At 41.0% G+C, this 17355-nt stretch overlaps 1 protein-coding gene across 6 annotated transcripts in view; it reads left to right on the top strand.

The window, feature by feature from the left end:
- The window catches only part of LOC126236699 (brachyurin-like), a 484625-nt gene that overhangs the window by 442601 nt on the left and 24669 nt on the right, over positions 1-17355 (top strand). For 3 of the 6 annotated variants that reach the window (XM_049946213.1, XM_049946212.1, XM_049946210.1), the window contains exons 3-4: positions 1250-1418; positions 6401-6546. The exons of 1 other annotated variant lie outside the window; for it this stretch is intronic. In XM_049946213.1, the coding sequence (XP_049802170.1) occupies positions 1250-1418; positions 6401-6546 (315 nt within the window). The remainder of the gene's footprint in view (positions 1-1249; positions 1419-6400; positions 6547-17355) is intronic. 2 more of the 6 variants (XM_049946214.1, XM_049946211.1) reach the window with 1 other exon arrangement.

The raw sequence follows: 17355 nt of genomic DNA, 5'->3' as shown, positions 1-17355 counted from the left end.
CCCGCGTATCAGTGTGACGTTGCACCCCCTCTCGCCTGGATGCAAGCAGTGAGTCTGTTGGGAAGGTTGTCATAAAGCCATTGCATCCTCTCCGAGAGACAAGCTGGTCTGCACATCCACACAAATCCCACAAATGTTCTGTCAGGGGCAGATCCGGGGGTCCTGCTGGCAACGGTAGTACGTCAACATCAGGCAGACAGTTCACAGTGATACATAATATATTTAAACGAGCATTGTCTTGTTGAAAGCTGGCACCAAGCAACTGTCGCCTGAGACATAACCCATGACGACGAATTGGTGTGGCCGGAGTGGCCGAGCGGTTCTAGGCGCTACAGTCTGGAACCGCGCGACCACTACGCTCGCAGGTTCGAATCCTGCCTCGGGCATGGATGTGTGTGATGTCCTTAGGTTAGTTAGGTTTAAGTAGTTCTAAGTTCTAGGGGACTGATGACCTCAGAATTTAAGTCCCATAGTGCTCAGAGCCATTTGAACCATTTTGAACGAAGTGGTGTTCCTGGGCATGGTTCCCCTCCAGACGCAAATGACTATGTTGTGGTCATCGCTGGTCACTGACCAAACCTCTGGGATGACACAGAATGTTCGAGGGGGTCTATTACCTGTGCTCGGATGGCAGGCGCTGATATGAAGGCGTTACAATCAGCTCGGTTCACAAGTTGGTCCTCGCTTGAGATGGTCAGAAGTCGTCGACCAGAGGACTGAAGACAAGTGTGCCTACCCTCACATTTCCTTTGCAGGCCAATTTCGGGTTACTGTCATAGCTCAATGCCCCACAAATTTAGACATTACTCGATTCGACCAGCCGGCCAAATGGAGACCAACAATGCGGCCCCTTTCAAACTCTTTCAGCTGTTCATAACGGTGTCTCACGCGAGTATACAACTTCTCCGTGTTCTTCATAGTGATCACTCAGCATCTGAAGCTGATCCCGATTCTTGTATACCCTACCAACAATACCAAACACGAAGAACACTAATTCACTTTGGTGGCCATTCCACTTGTTATTTACATACATGCCGATAGTTTCTATGTGTATGAAGCTATATTGTCATCCCAGCACCTCTTCGTGATATTTCATTTTTTAAGTTGGGCAGTGTACATTTTGTGTGACTTGTGCAAGTTTTATCTGAATATATAGATACAACCAGAACAAAAACTTGTCATATTCCCAAACCCCTCCTTCAGTGTGTAACTAAACTGCCAACCCATGACCAGTTTCCGCCTGTTTCAGCTGGACACCCAAAGGCTGAAAAGGCTGCTGGCCGCATTGTAAATGGCGCCCCAGCCTCACTCGGCCAGTTCCCACACCAGGCGTCCTTGATCGTGGACTACGGCGCCATGTGTGGCGGGTCGCTGATCTCCTCCTCTGTCGTCCTAACAGCAGGGCACTGCGCCTCCGGGTGAGTAAAACCAATGTACCAACGCCAAGATCCAGAAAGTGGTCTCATGCTTATTCGAAAAAAGACTACGTTTATTTGCTATTGTAAGACTTGAAGTCGAATTGCACTGACGATATATTCCTGTGTTATTATCTTAAAACAATACTGCCTTGAAGCAATGTTTCGACAAGCTTCCTACTTATCAACTTCAGGACAGGGACTGGTATCCTGTATGAAGTCATCTTCAATATACTATGAATTGCACTCTTCCTGCCTTGAGGGACCGGCAGTTGCCCTCATCTGACACAGCGCAACACGATCTACCGTATTAGCCTACTTATCATTTATCCGTCTTCTGCGTTCTATCTTCTCTCTCTCTTCTATCATCTATCTATCGACATACAAAATGAAGTGCTTAGTCACTGTTCTATCAGGATCTACTGTAGGGAAGGGGGATATTGATATGGTTTTCACTGATAGATAGATTGACTTATGAGGAAGGAATGCGTATATAATTTTTAAATACTTCATTCAACTACGACGAATTAAATACCACCGCTGCTGTGAAAAGCATGTTGAATGTCATTGACATCTAGTGGTAAATGGAAGAACTCTTTGGAAGCACGGTTCTGCAAAGTGCGAAGCACTGCACTCAAACAGAATGCATGCGTTCCCCTCTCTTTGATGTACAACCATGCGGAGAGATTAGCGCAGAATGCTTGGTGTGGATGTGCATTAACGCAATAAGAGAAAGAAAAAGAGATGTAAGTCTCTGACGATCTCTCTCTCTCTTTCTTTCAGGTAGATCCTATTACATTGGTTATTAACATTTCAAACAAACCATGATGTTCTCCATTTCCCTGAGAAATCACTCCAAACGCCATTAACTACGGAACACACAATATTCAGGCCTCCTGAGAACTTCCCTGGCGTGCACAGCTTAAATGGTCTAAGTTGTTCTCTGATTTTTATTCATTGTCATGCGCGGTGGCGGCATTACAGCTAACCCCAACAACTCGTCCATCGTAAATAACCGTATGAAGCCGGAATGTGTCGCTAGTTCACTTACAAAAACAAATCGTTTTCGACACCGTATAAGAACGTGCGAGGAACTGTAGCACATTCCTAGAACTCTCCACTGAAATCAACACATTACTATTCTGAACAAGCTTCTGGTAGATGTTTTACTCCACTGCTGAAGTCGTGGAATGTTGTGCGCTACACACATTCCTGAACGAGAAAGTACCTCATACGGAGACAGTGGACAGCAATTTGGCAGGAGTAAGGGTCTGGTCTTTATCCTTAAGTCATTACATGTGAATTCTGGAACTAAATCGTTCTTTGACAATGCCATTACACATTTACTGTCTCATCAAAGCTTGTGTTCAGACTCTGACGACATCGCCATAGACGAGATGTCTAGTCTACCTACTTCGTATTTGTTTCTATGTACCTCGCTTTTTGGGAGGGGGTGGAACTTGGGGTAACGTATATAACGTTTATTTCCAAATTATCACACCACAGAGTAATTCTGGAGCTGTAGGACTTTGCCAAATTAAAGCTTCGTGCTACCCATCCTGATATACAGGTCGAGTATCTGAGAGAAACAGCCTATCTATTGAACTACCGAACTATAACTCCTGCTCGATACCTCCGGAAAAAAGGCTATCTAGAGGGGTAAATGAACCGTGTTTTTCCGAATAATAGCAGAATTAAAATACGGTGCCGTCCATTAAAACCGAGTAGGCGTTGCAGTGTTAGTTGTAAATAGACCAAACACTCTGCATTATCATGCAGCACTGGGTGCAACGTACAAAAAGAGTTCCTTTAAATGAAATTTGCAGAACAGAGAAACAATGACGGACACACATTATGACAACTTCGAACAGGTCATAGTGCATTACAGTGCCAAAGGGATCTGAGAGTCTGTGATCAAAGAGGCGGTGGAAATAACGACAGATAATCACGAATTTAGTATTGGAGGGCAGCGTAGAGGGTAAAAATTGTAGAGGCAGACCAAGACATGAATACACTAAGCAGATTCAGAAGGATGTAGGTTGCAATAGGTACTGGGAGATGAAGAAGCTTTCACAGGATAGAGTAGCATGGAGAGCTGCATCAAACCAGTCTCAGGACTGAAGACCACAACAACTAGAATGCTCTTGTCAAGCGAGACAACAGTTTTCATCCAGGTTTCCCACAGTCATTCAGCAAGAACTGCCTCGACAGAGCGGCGCTGGCAGCAGGCTTCTTGCACTACCAGCCCATAGCTCTACGTCCTGTCCCCTACTATCTCATACTAAAAAACCTGTCGGAAGTTTCATTATTTGCTATCCTTCCCGGTGTTGCTATTCTAGTTGCCACTATTTATATATGGATACATAGCATTTCAGTGACATTGGATTAGGACTGGGGGTTGTGCATTCGTGAGTTCAACTTAACAAATATACATAAAATTTCGTGCAATAGGTCAAGAACAGTTAAACAGAACTTAATTTTTACCCCAATTTAGTTCTACAAGCAGAGCTCAAACAAGAAATTAACAATTAAATGATTTCGACACAAACAAACATAAATAAATCTGGGAGACACAATAATAATTACAATATACGGCACCATAGTTTTATAGTTTCTGTACTTAACCACAGGACACTAAGACAACTTACAGACTTAAGGTTACCCACCTAGCATGCAGTTCAACCTTGGTTCACCAATTCCTGTTACCATCATCGAATAATAGCATCGCTCCTACTCAAATGTCGAACAATGCTTCGATTGGGTTAGATAGAGCAGCAATCAGTCGTGGAATTAAGTTGTCTTAATATGACATTTATAGTCACAACGCAGATCAGATTTCGACCTATGTCAGGTCATTATCAATGCAGTGCGGAATTGTAGCAGTTGTTCGTGCTCAAGTGAATGCTTACACAGTTGAACACATGGTTGAACTGTGTAAGCATTCACTTGAGCACGAACAACTGCTACAATTCCGCCTGCATTGATAATGACCTGACACAGGTCGAAATCTGATCTGCGTTGTGACTATAAATGTCATATTAAAACATCTTAATTCCACGACTGATTGCTGCTCTATCTAACCCAATATAACCACAGTCGTTGCGTGCACCCACCCCATGGATGGCAACCTGATGAATGCTTCGATTACTCCAACCGTCTTCTTTGAGCCCATCTACGCGCCCTTTCTCAAATGCTGACATGTGGATATGATGTTCTCGTGTCTGTGTGCGAGTCGTATTTACGGTCCAATTGAGTACACGGAATGAAATTCACAAAGACTTTATGTCCTGGTATCGAAATGTCTCATGTTTACTACCCTTGCCGCCTGTAAGATGAAATTGCGCTTCAGCGATACACATCATCCAAAGTTCACAATTTTACAGATCCACTGATCCATGTGTTTTCCTGTCGGTGGCGATAAGCCACGTCCGTCAGTTCTTACAGTGATTTAAACTACCTCGGACGTGTCCTCCTTTATTTCCGTTTACTTGTATGTTCAGTGCTATTTACATCGCGCGTTTTGTGTTTTCCTCCACGCTTGTCTATACGCAGTATTCAGACTCTGTTCAGCTCACATATCGAATTTTCATTCCTTCTTCTGAGGGTTAAGGTCACGGGATTAGTAGTCGGCTAGTAAAGTTTGCAACTATTTGTGCCGAGTGTGGCGGTTTAGCGGAGGTGTCACCTCTGTGCTGGTGGAAAAGTGGCGAGGTAGGATATTGTTATGCGTGTGACGCTTTTCCTTTTCTTTCTTTTGTAGTTTTAATTGGTAGCCATCACGGAGATGGCATTTTTGCAGTGCTAGTAGGAGCAGTTGCGCCTCCAGGAACAGCAACAAAAGCTGCAACACGAGCAGATGCAGAAACTGCTCAAACAGAATGTGGAGTAGCTCTGCTCTCACACTCTGCTCTGAAGACGGGCCAAGTGCCTAGAGAGAAGCCTCCCCTCCATCTTTACCCGCCCCCTCCACAGAGCCCTCAACAGCTCTTGCTTCGCATAAATGGGTTTACGTGTCGGCAGGGCGACGGTGTTGGTCATGGCATATTTCTACCCGTGGACTAAATTGATACAGTGTGCATCCTTTCACCCACAGAATAGGGTAGTGTGGTGTTGATCCCGCGACTCCCACTTCGGACTACATGGAATTGGGACCAGCACCTTCCTTTTCCCGCTCGCCCGTGAACTTGTTCTCATCTCCACTGATGCAGACGGACCATCCGTTTCTCCGACCTGCACCTTCCCCCGCTGCTCCGTGGCCTTTTTAGGGGTGACAGAATTAGCGTTCCCGTCTCTGGACATCGATGTGGACGGCATAGGTTTCACTGCAGAATAGTGGATCACGCTGCCACTGAAGGCGTGCTCAAAGCATTTTATAGGGAGAGTCACTGACCAGGAGTTTACCTGTCGGCAGCGATAGACAGGTGCTGCGTTTTTAAGCTGATTTACACTTCCTTGGCTGGGGCGTTCACCTTGCACCGTGCTTTGTTTCTGGTGCTTGGTTGTTCAGTTCCTCGGGCTGGTCACGTTTTGTGTTTTTCTCTACGCTTATCTCTACGTATTGTTCAGACTCTTTGCATCCCCGATAGATCGACTCGAATGTCCAGTTTCCCTCTTCCGAGGTTCAGCTCCCCGGATATGTAGTCGAGCCACCGCCAGCTAGCACAGTTTACATTTGTGCCGACAGTTACGGTTCGCGTCGTTTTTACGCCCTGTGCAGATACAAAATACACGATCCACAGACAAGTTGAGCACACGGCTTCCCTCCCTGAGGTAACAAACAACTTCGGCGACATGAAGAGTATCTGGCCACAAAAGTAAAACAGACATAAAGTTGCCAATGTTTGAGTACAGCAGGGCCTATAATAGTATAGATTAACGCTGCCTAAAAGAGGAAGAAGGAAGAAAATTCTCATGAATACTATTAAGTCAGCATATTCTTACTCCGTCACGCTAACCTGTGCTGTAACCTTATTTTGCTGCGACAGGTTCAGCACGTGGGAGGTGAGGCTTGGACTCACCAGTCTCAGCATTATTGAGCCTAGCCGCGTGACCATCTACACCACGTCGGCGACGGTGCACTCCGAAAACGACGTCGCCGTCCTCTTCCTGGGTACCAACGTCCCGCTAAACAGTAAGTCCAACACATATGTGGATACATTATCATATAGACAAATAGTTTCCAACCCTATCTAAAAATTTACCACTGTATACACTGCATAAATAGAATAGTCGTGGCGGACTTGAATTCGACATTAGGAATAGGAAGACAAGGAAAAATAGTAGGTGTATATGGACTGGGGGTAAGGAATGAAATAGGAAGCCACCTGGTAGAATTTTGCGCAGAGCATAACTGAATCATAGCTAACAATTGGTTTGATAATCATGAAAGAAGGCTGTATACGTGGAAGTGACCTGTAGACAACGGAAGGTTTCAGATAGAATATATAATCGTTAGACAGAGATTTAGGAAGCAGGTTTTAAATTGTAAGACATTCCCAGGGACAGATGTGCATTCTGACCACAATTTATTTCATCAACTGTTGATTAAAAATGAAGAAACTGCAAAAAGTTAGGAATTCAAGGAGATCGGACCTAGATAAAATGAAAGAAGCAGAGGTTGTAAGGAGGTTCAGAGGAAGCATGAGGGAATGATCGACAAGAACAGGGGAAATGAATACAGTAAAAGCAGAATGGGTAGCTCTGAGAGATTAAATAGTGAAGACAGCAGAGGATGAAGTAGGTAAAAAAACGAGAGCTAGTAGAAAACCTTTGGTAACAGAAGAGATATTCAATTTAATTGACGAAAGGAGAAAATATATAAATTCAGTAAATGAACAGGCGAAAAGAAACACAAACGCCTAAAAAATGAGATCGACATGAAGTGCAAAATGGATATGCAGCAATGCTTAGAGGACAAATTTAAGAATGTAGGAGCATAGGGATAAGGTAGATACCGCATACAGGGAAATTAAAGAGACCTTTCGAGAAAAGAGAACCATCTATATGAATATCTAGAGATCAGATGGAAAACAAGTCCTAAGTAAAGAAGGGAAAGGAGAAAGGTGGAAGGAGTATGTAGAAGGTCTACACAAGAGAGACGTAAGTGGAGCCGGAACGATGAAAATGACAAAATCGACGTTTCTTGGTTTTTTCATTATAAAATGATTTGGAGTTTTCTGAATAAAACAAATCAAGTTTCACCCATCTAAGGGAATTCTAAGTGTGTTTTTTATCGCTACACAGTTGACGCACCGCGTAAACAGTTGTAGCGACTTGGCGTGTCACCTCTGACGGCGTCGCCCGCTGGCTGCAAGCAGGGTATCTTTGCGGAATTAGTGTTTCGTTTTCCAACGTTGTATGGCTTTATCTCTGTGACAAGTGACTGTTCATATCGCTAAACATAAACGCTATACCGTGTGCGTTGACTTGTGGAGTTTGCTTCGTGCTGTTTAGCTGTTCAATTTTGTGTATTTGACGAATTTTGCTCTTACCTGTTTTACGTATTTGGTTTGTGGATATCAATATGCCTCGTTTCAGCAATCGAGTGTTTAAGAAAATGAGTGGAAGAAGAAATATTTTGTTGTTTCGAAGGGAGATGCTGCTCAGACTGCTTCACCGACTACTCCAAATGAATGTGATATAACTTCTTCCAGCAAGAAACTTTGTGACTGCAAAGAAAAATTGGAAAACTATGAAAGTGACAGTAATGATGTGAATGAAATAATTTACAATTTCTTGCTCTCTAATTTTTTTGAAACATAACTTATTATGCCAAGTTTGCAAAGAAAGAGGACTGGAATTGAAAATAATTGCACAGTGGAAAGAAGGTGTATGATATAAATGTTAAGCTAGTGCATGGCTTGCGTTGCATTGGCAAGGGCAGAGCTGCAGGTACAATGTTATGTGGAGTTATGAACTTGCCAAAATCACCAACCAAGTTTGGATTTTATAATGAATTGATGGGATCTTCTACTGAAGATATTTCTCAAGCAACAATGAAGAAAGCAGTTGAAGAAGCTGTGACAGATAATGGGAATTGCAGAGATTTAACTGTTGCTTTAGATCGATCATGGCAACGTAGAGGTCATAAATTTCTAAATGGAGTTGTGACAGCTACCAGTGGAGACAGTTGCAAAGTAATTGATGTTGCTGTTCTCTCAAAACATTGTAGATGTAAGGGCAATACCAAGGCCGAACAGAGTGAAAGTTGTGAAGCAAATTTTCACGGCACAAGTGGTGCGATGGATGTAGAGAGAGTGAAAGCAATTTTTTCCAGATCACAGGAGTGGTATAATGTATGATACACTTAACTATCTAGGAGATGGTGATTCTAAGGGATATAAAGCTGTAGAGGAACTCAAACATTATGGCAATGAAATTCACATTAAAAAACAGCAGTGCACTGGACATGTGCAGAAGCGCATGAGGGTGCGCTTGTGCTAACTAAAGCAGACATTAGGATTCCAAAAGCATAGTGATAGTAAGACCCTTGGAGGAAGAGGAAGATTGACAGATGAAGCAATTAATACAGTAGATTGAAGAGATAGTATGAGTGTGCCATTAGGCAAAATACAAGAAGCGTTGAGCATATGAGGAGAACAGTATGGGCATTATTTTTTCATACTGCATCAACAAATGAGCACCCACAACATGCACTGTGCCCCACAGGTGATGACTCATGGTGTAAGTACCAATCAGGAAAGGAATATGCCAATAAAAACAGTTTGACAAATGCTGTAATTGATGTACTTAAGCCGATATTCAGCAATTTATCACAGCCAAGTTTATTGGAAAAGTGTTTGCAAGGGAAAACACCAAATCCAAATGAAAGTGTAAGTAATTTAATTTTTATTTGGACTCCCAAAAGAGTGTTTGTTCAGATAAAAACATTGCCTTTTGGAGTTGGTTGGTTTTGGGGAAGGAGACTAGACAGCGTGGTCATCGGTCTCATCGGATTAGGGAAGGATGGGGAAGGAAGTCGGCCGTGCTCTTTCAGAGGAACCATCCCGGCATTTGCCTGGAGTGATTTAGGGAAATAACGGAAAACCTAAATCAGGATGGCCGGACGCGGGATTGAACCGTCGTCCTCCCGAATGCGAGTCCAGTGTCTAACCACTGCGCCACCTCGCCTTTTGGAGTGTATGATGCAGTGGCAACATACAATGAAGGAAACATTGTCAAATGTGATGTGCTGAAACGTTAAGATTTCCAACCAGGACACAACACCATTTCCACAATGGGCCTAAATGATGAAGAAAGGCTAAGAGGTGCAGGAAGAAGAGACCAAAGCCTACAACATGAAGCAAAAGGGAAGAAAAGACCAGTGAAAGGAAATTAACACTGGAAAAAGACGAGGATACTAATAATCCATCCTATGGGCCAGGAATGTATTAAAAAAGCTTTGGAAGCCATTTCCTGTAACTTTAAAATTTTCATCTTTGAGGAACATTTTATCAAAAACTGCAAACAGTATATCAATGAAATTTATAACAATATTGTTTGCTTCCTTTCCTTCATTTTTATATCAAATTGTAAAAAAATATTGTATAATTCAAGAGTTATAGAAGAGAAAGTGTAAAATTTTACAGAAAAAAATAAGCATCTGCTTAAAAAATTGTAAAACAAAAACCAATAAATATTTCTTAACATGGCATTACAACTTTATAGAGAAATAGTCACTGAACATGTAGTCCAAATTTCAGAGCAATATGTTTAATGGATTTAGAAAAAATGTTGTTTCTATATGCTAAATTTAACATGGAGGAGATGCATCGTACTGGCTCCCTGTAAGTGATGGCAATAATATAGAAATAGAAGAGGATGTAGATATTGATAAGATGGGAGATATGACACTGTGTGAAGAATTTGATATAGCACTGAAAAACCTGAGTCAAAAGAAAGCCATGGGAGCAGACAACATTCTGTTAGAACTACTGATAGCCACAGGAGAGCAAGAGAAAACTCTTCCATATGGTGAGAAAGATGTATGAGACAGGCAAAATACCATCATAAATCAATAAAAATATAATAATTCCAATTCCAAAGAAAGGAGGTGCTGACGGGTGTGAAATTACCGAAGTATTAGTTTAATAAGTCACGGTTGCAAAATACTAACACGAATTCTTTACAGAACAATGGTCAAATTGGTAGAAGGGAAAATCAGTTTGGATTCTGTAGAAATGCTGGAACATGTGAGGCAATACTTACCCTACGACTTATCTTAGAAGATAGATTAAGGAAAGGTAAACCTACGTTTCTAGCATTTGTAGACTTATGGAAGGTTTTTGACAATGTTGCCTGGAATACTCTTTTTCAATTTCTGAAGGTGGCTGGGGTAAAATATAGGGAGTGAAAGGCTATTTACTATTTGTACAGGAACCATATGCCAGTTATAAGAGTTGAGGGGCATGAAAGGGAAGCAGTGGTTGAGAAGGGAGTGAGACAGGGTTGTAGCCTATCCCTGATGTTACTCAGTCTGTATACTTGTAACCTCCCACGTCACTTATCGACCTTAACGACAGTGAAAAATTAAACTGTGTGTACCTAATGGAAATTTGGGAAAATCAATCGTCACCAAAGTTAATCTGTCGGTAAAGAGGAAGGAAGGGTTACATCTAAATGAAAGGAAAAATGCGAATGAAATTGGTGGAAATTAATTTTGAAAAAGGGTAAAGTTAATAAAGAAAGTAAATGTGCGGTCGTTACATTAACAATTAACTGGCGTTAATGAGATATTTGACATTTGGGGAAAAATACGGTCGCCAGTCCTATGGACAACTACTATAATAACTGAAAAAGAAAGGTTAAGGCACACATAATTAGCACTAAAAGCGTGGCAAGTAAAGGTTGACATGTGTTGTGTGAAAACTTAATGTTTGTCAGAAGTAATAAATTTCGCTACACTCCGACTTAATTTAGCAAAAGAATTAATAAAACCGAAAAATTGAAAGTTAATTTAGTGTCTGAAATTAATAGAGAACTTTTTTTCTGAAGTACTACTAAATTAAATAAAATAAGGTTAGTCTTGGGCTACCTCAACAATCATCTCAAAGGCAACCTGAATCTACACAATTTAGAAATAAGAGATTTAACTGTGAACTTGAATGAAATGATTTTGAACAATTAACAATAGTAAAATTTAGTATGGACCTAGCTGAGCTGCAGTCACAGGTAAGCTAAAACATGGTAACAAAATTCGCACTCTTAATTTGTGCTTGTGTAATCTAAATATAGTTCTGTTTGGTTATTGTAGCCAGCTACGAATACCTTAACTGAACCTTGAAATTAAAGCAGTGAAATGGAATGATATTACTTTAATGCTGTCGCTTGAATTCCAATGACACTCGGGTTCATTTCGGAATAGGAAGGGACCCTGCTTGGTAATGCAATTGGGACAGTGAGCAACAAAGGTTCATGCTAAGTTGCTGTATTTTAGTGATGCAAATGGAACAGTTTGAAAAGCTGAGGCCTGCCATACAGTTCTAAAACTTCGCGTGCTTTCAGTCTTCCTTGTTGGTTGATTGAAGGTTTGAAATCGTCAATCGACGAGGTGGTGACGATCACTTATTGTCGGCCGTCGCTGTTGCACAAGCTGGATGTTGGCGCACCTTCTTCTTGACACGGTAACCAGGCGAAACGGGCTCTTGATGTGTGCCAGCTAATGTTTCCCGTCCGCGACACTGTGCCAGAAACTATCATAGCAAGTCGAGCGCAATTACATGCTGCCAAACCCCGAAACTCGCGGGAGCATCATTCAACACATCTGCTCCACCGCCCTACTCCAGCTTCCCTCTGCCCGCGCTCCACGCGCCAGAGATAACACTCCCCAAGATCCTAAACACTTTGGTTCTCCACCCGACCTATCGATGCAGTCATTCGATAGCATAGTTTTCCCTAGGCAAGACCCAGCGTAAAATTACAAATAATATTTCCAAACAAACCAATTATACATCGACATAAATGCATATAAAGACGCAGAAATGTCAAATCTTCAGGTAACAAAATAAGGAAAAAATTTATAGTACAATAGATGGAAATAGGAGGATATGCATTTCCGGCGTTACATACTGAGCAAGCAGTAAAGGAAACAAAGTGGGAATTAAAATCTAGGCAGAATAAATAAAAATTTTGAGATTTGCTGACAACCCTGTAATTCTCTCAGAGACAGCAAAGGACCTGGAAGAGCAGTTGAATGGAATGGACAGTGTCTTGAAAGTAGGATACAAGATGAAGATCAACAAAAGCAAGACGAGGATAATGGAAAGTAGTCGAATTAAATCAGGTGATGCTGAGGGAATTAGATTAAGAAATGAGACACATTTAAAATAGTAGATGAGTTTTGCTATTTGGGCGGCAAAATAATTGATGATGGTCGAAATAGAGAGGATACAAAACGTAGACTGGCGATGGCAAGTGAAGCGTCTCTGAAGAAGAGAAATTTGTAAACATCGAGTACAGATTTAAGTGTGAAGAGGTCTTTTGTGCAAGTACTTGTATGGAGTGCATCCATGTATGGAAGTGAAAGATGGACGATAAAAATAGTGACTGCCACTCAAATTCAGGAATCATGTCTGTGCCTCCCTATTTCGCGATAATACAAAACGAGCTGCCCTTCTATGAGGTTTTTCGATGTCATCTGTCAGTCCCACCTGATGCGGATCCCACACCGTACAGCATACTCCAGAATAAGGCGAACAAGCATGGTGTAAACAGTCTCTTTAGTAGACCTGTTGCACCTTCTAAGTGTTCTGCCATTGAATCGCAGTCTTTGGTTTGCTCTACCCACAACATTATCTATGTGATCGTTCCAATTTAGGTTATTTGTAATTGTAATCCCTAAGAATTTAACTGAATTTACAGCCTTCAGATTTGTGTGGCTTATCGCGTAATCGAAATTTAGCTGATTTCTTTTAGTACTCTTCGCACCATAAAAATATCTTATCTAAATCGTTTTGTTCATCTGATGACTTCACAAGACGGTAAATGACAGCAACATGTGTATACAATATAAGACAGCTACTCTGATTGTTTCCTATGTCGTTAACATAGATCAGGAACAATAGAGCTCCTATAACACTTCCGTGATGAAAGCCTGATATTACTTCTCTTTTACTTGATGACTTTCCGTCTATTACTACGAACTGTGACCTTCCTGACAGGAAACCACGAATCCAGTCGCACAAGAGGTATTATTCCATAGGCACGCAGTTTGGTTAGAAGACGCTTGTGAGGAACGGTGTCGGAAGCCTTATGGATATCTAAAAATATAGAATCAATTTGACATCCCCTGTCGGTAGCACTCATTACTTCATGAGTATGAAGAGCTGGTTGTGTTTCACAAGAGCGATATTTTCTGAATCCGTGCTTTGTGTCAATAAATCGTTTTCTTCGAGATACTTCATGACGTTCGAACATAGTATATGTTCTAAAACCCTACTGCGAATCGACGTTAGTGATATGGTCCTTTTTTCGTATTGGTGTGACTTAAGAAATTTTCCAGTCTTTGGATACGGATTTTTCCGTGAGCCAGCGGTTGTACATAATTCCTAAATATGGAGCTATTGCATCAGCATACTCTGAAAGGAACCTGACTGGTATATAATTTGGACAGGAGGCCTTGCCTTTATTAAGTGATTTAAGCTGTTTTTCTACACCGAGTATATCTACTTCAATGTTTCTCATCTTGGCAGCTGTTCTTGATTGTAATCTTTGGACTGAGGACCAGAAAAGCAACAATAAATATAACATTCGAAAAACTTTAACGCATTCCAGCCAAAAAATTTCCGGTTACTGATCTGAAGAAGCTATTGGCGGTTCTTTTACTTCACTAATGGAATCAAGGAATGTTGATTAGTGCAGACATCTTTCAGCGAGGAAGTTTCCCATATGGAGGCAATGGACGAGCAAGTTCCTCCTATGGAGGCAATGGTCTGGGATTCGAGAGGAGCGAGGATCTAACCCTAATCCTTAAATCATTAAACGCTAACTTGCGAATGTTATGAATCATTGACAAAGCCATTGCAGGTTTTCTGACATATCGGAGCTTGTGTTCCGACTAACGTGATCATACGAGGAGGGATTGTGGGGGGGTTAGGGGTTGGGGGGGTTTGAATAGGGAATCTTTACAAATTAATACATCAGAACGTAACTTTACACCCTGGACTGTATGACATTGCCAAAATAACGCCTTGTGCGCTAATTGTGTGTCATTGGAATATAGTATAAATGAGAGGAGGTATATGAGCCAAAAACAAGACAAAACTTCCACTAAATACAGGCTCCAAAATGCGTACCTTAAGAGCTATGAACGTTTGTTTTTCTTCGCTAGTGTGAAACACATCACTACAAGCTCTTTGTTACTACGAATAACGTATGGAATGCAGTGAGCAAATAAGGACACACTCCTTTGTTACTGTCCTGGATACAGCGTGCAGTAAACATTTGTTAGTGTTGTTACTGTAAACGGTATCCACAGTTCTGGGTAAGTGCAGAGCATACATTAGTTCTGCTGGAACCAGGCTGTGTTGTGATTAGACCGTCAAATATTTTTATTACATTGCAGTTTTACCTTTAATTTTCTTTTCAATCGTTCTGTATATTATCATATGGGACGACTTACGTGTCAGTGATGAAACCTGAGGATGTGTTAGATGACGATCAGTTTGGCTTTAGGAAAGACATGAGAGAAGCAGTTCTGTCGTTGCGGTTGATCATGAAAGCAAGACTAAAGAAAAATCAAGAAACGTTCATAGGATTTGTCGATCTGTATATAGCTTTCGACAATATCAAATGGTGCAAGATGTTCGAAATTATGAAAAATATAGGGATAAGCTATAGAGAAAAACGAGTAATGTACAACTTGTACAACAGCCAAGAAAGAATAATAAGAATTGAGGACCAAGAACGAAGTGCTCGGATTAAAAAGGGTGTATCCTAGGGATCTAGTCTTTCGCCCCTACTGTTCAATCTATACATCGAAGAAGCAGTGATGGAAAAAAAAGATAGTTTCAAGAGTGGAACTGAAATTCAAGGTGAAAGGATATGATGATACGATTCGCTGATGACATTGTAATCCTATATGAAAGTGAAGAAGAATTACATGATCTACTGAATGGAATGACAGTCTAAGAGTACAGAATATGGATTGTGAGTAAATCGAAGTAAGTAGCAAACATAAGAACTGCAAGAAACTAAACATGAGGATTGATGGTCACGAAGTAGATGAGGTAAAGGAATTCTGCTACGTAGGCAGCAAAACAGCCCATGACGGACGGAGCAAGGAGAACATCAAAGCAGACTTACAATGGCGAAAAGAGCATTCCTGGCCAACAGAAGTCTGCTAGTATCTAACATTAGCCTTACTTTTAGGAAGAAATTTGTGAGAATGTACATTTGGAGCACAGCATTGTGTGGTAGTAAAACATGGGCTATAGGAAAACTGGAACAGAAGAAAATCGAAGCATTTGAGATGTGATGCTACCGACGAATGTTGGTAATTAGGTGGACCGATGAAATGATGAATGAAGAGATTCTGCGCAGAATCGGAGAGGAAAGGAAAGGAATATGTGGAAAATACTGGCAAGGAGAAGGGGTAGGATGATAGGACATCTGTTAAGACATCTGGGAATGACTCCCATGGTACTAGAGGAAGCTGTAGAGGGCAAAAACTGTAGAGGAAGACAAGAGGTTGGAAACACGCAGCAAATAATTGAGAACGTAGGTTGCAGGTGCTACACTGAGATGAAGAGTTTGGGACCGGAGAGGAATTCGTTGCGGGCAGCATCAAACCAGTTAAAAGACTGATGACTAAGAAAAAAGAAAAAAAAGGTTTATTTTCGCACTTTCCATCACAATGTAAGCTAATTACTACACACGGAGAACGGCAGACACAATGTTTTGTTATGGTCTGGCAAATAGAAGCAACTGTTCAGTCCGTGTGATGTACGATGAAACTAATTGAGAATAGTCAGATCTTACATGCTACCAAACAGAAGACTGATGACTACGAAAAAAGAAAAAAAAAGTTTTATTTTCGCACTTGCCATCACAATGTAAGATTGCGCCCTCAATAGTACATACAAAAATTATTTTCCCAGTGAGCTAATGTTTTAAATGGTGCGAAAATAGAGCTGTGACCAAGTGCTGAAAACAGAAAGTAACTGATAAACTGAACTTTTACGAATAAAACAAAAAATTAAACTTCAAACCAAAAATGCATTTCTCGGTTGAAATATGCGTTCACACAATGCACATTATGCGCTGAATGAGTGTCGGTAAAGGAAAATTATTTACTTGTACCAGGCAACGTATGATAAATGTAGCTAGTTATGTGCATTTTAGAAAGGACAAGGACATTTTCTAAGAAGAGTATGATGAAAAATTTATACCACGAAACTGAGGGGACCGAAACTGTTTTTAGTGTTAGTAGAATTCCGTGTTAATGGTGTACGCTGAAGAGTCCAATAATGCTGTAGTTTCGATCTCGTCAAATTTTGTTAGAGAATTCGATCTCCTCCTGACATTTACCCTTGTACGCAAAAACTGAAGACCGGAAGTCCGTAAGCAATATGTTTTTTTTTTCGAACAAATCTGTTGTTGTTATTTAAAATGTCTTTCTATATAAATAATTTTCGACAAACTGCTCGATATCGTCCACCATTTTATTCACGTCAGCACTCGAATGAGCATTTCAATAGCTGCGAGTGTTTTGAATGGTGTTCCGCATCTTTATGTACTAGGGACAGAAACTGCAGTGTTTATTCAATCGTCATATTCGTCGTCGTCCATTTAAAATCCATTTTGTTGCACTGCCGCGTTGTATTGTAAAATACTTAAAGAATACTAAAATAAGAATTGTTTTGATGGCATTGTAGCGATCTTTCTTAGGGCGTAGAATGATTTAGCTGAGCGGTGGGTATTTCAATGTGTTGAAATTTCTGAA

Source organism: Schistocerca nitens, chromosome 2 (assembly GCF_023898315.1).
Source record: "Schistocerca nitens isolate TAMUIC-IGC-003100 chromosome 2, iqSchNite1.1, whole genome shotgun sequence".
Taxonomy (NCBI): Eukaryota; Metazoa; Arthropoda; class Insecta; order Orthoptera; family Acrididae; genus Schistocerca; species Schistocerca nitens.
The sequence above is the reverse complement of the archived record's forward strand: the minus strand, read 5'-3'. Positions and strand labels throughout refer to the sequence as shown.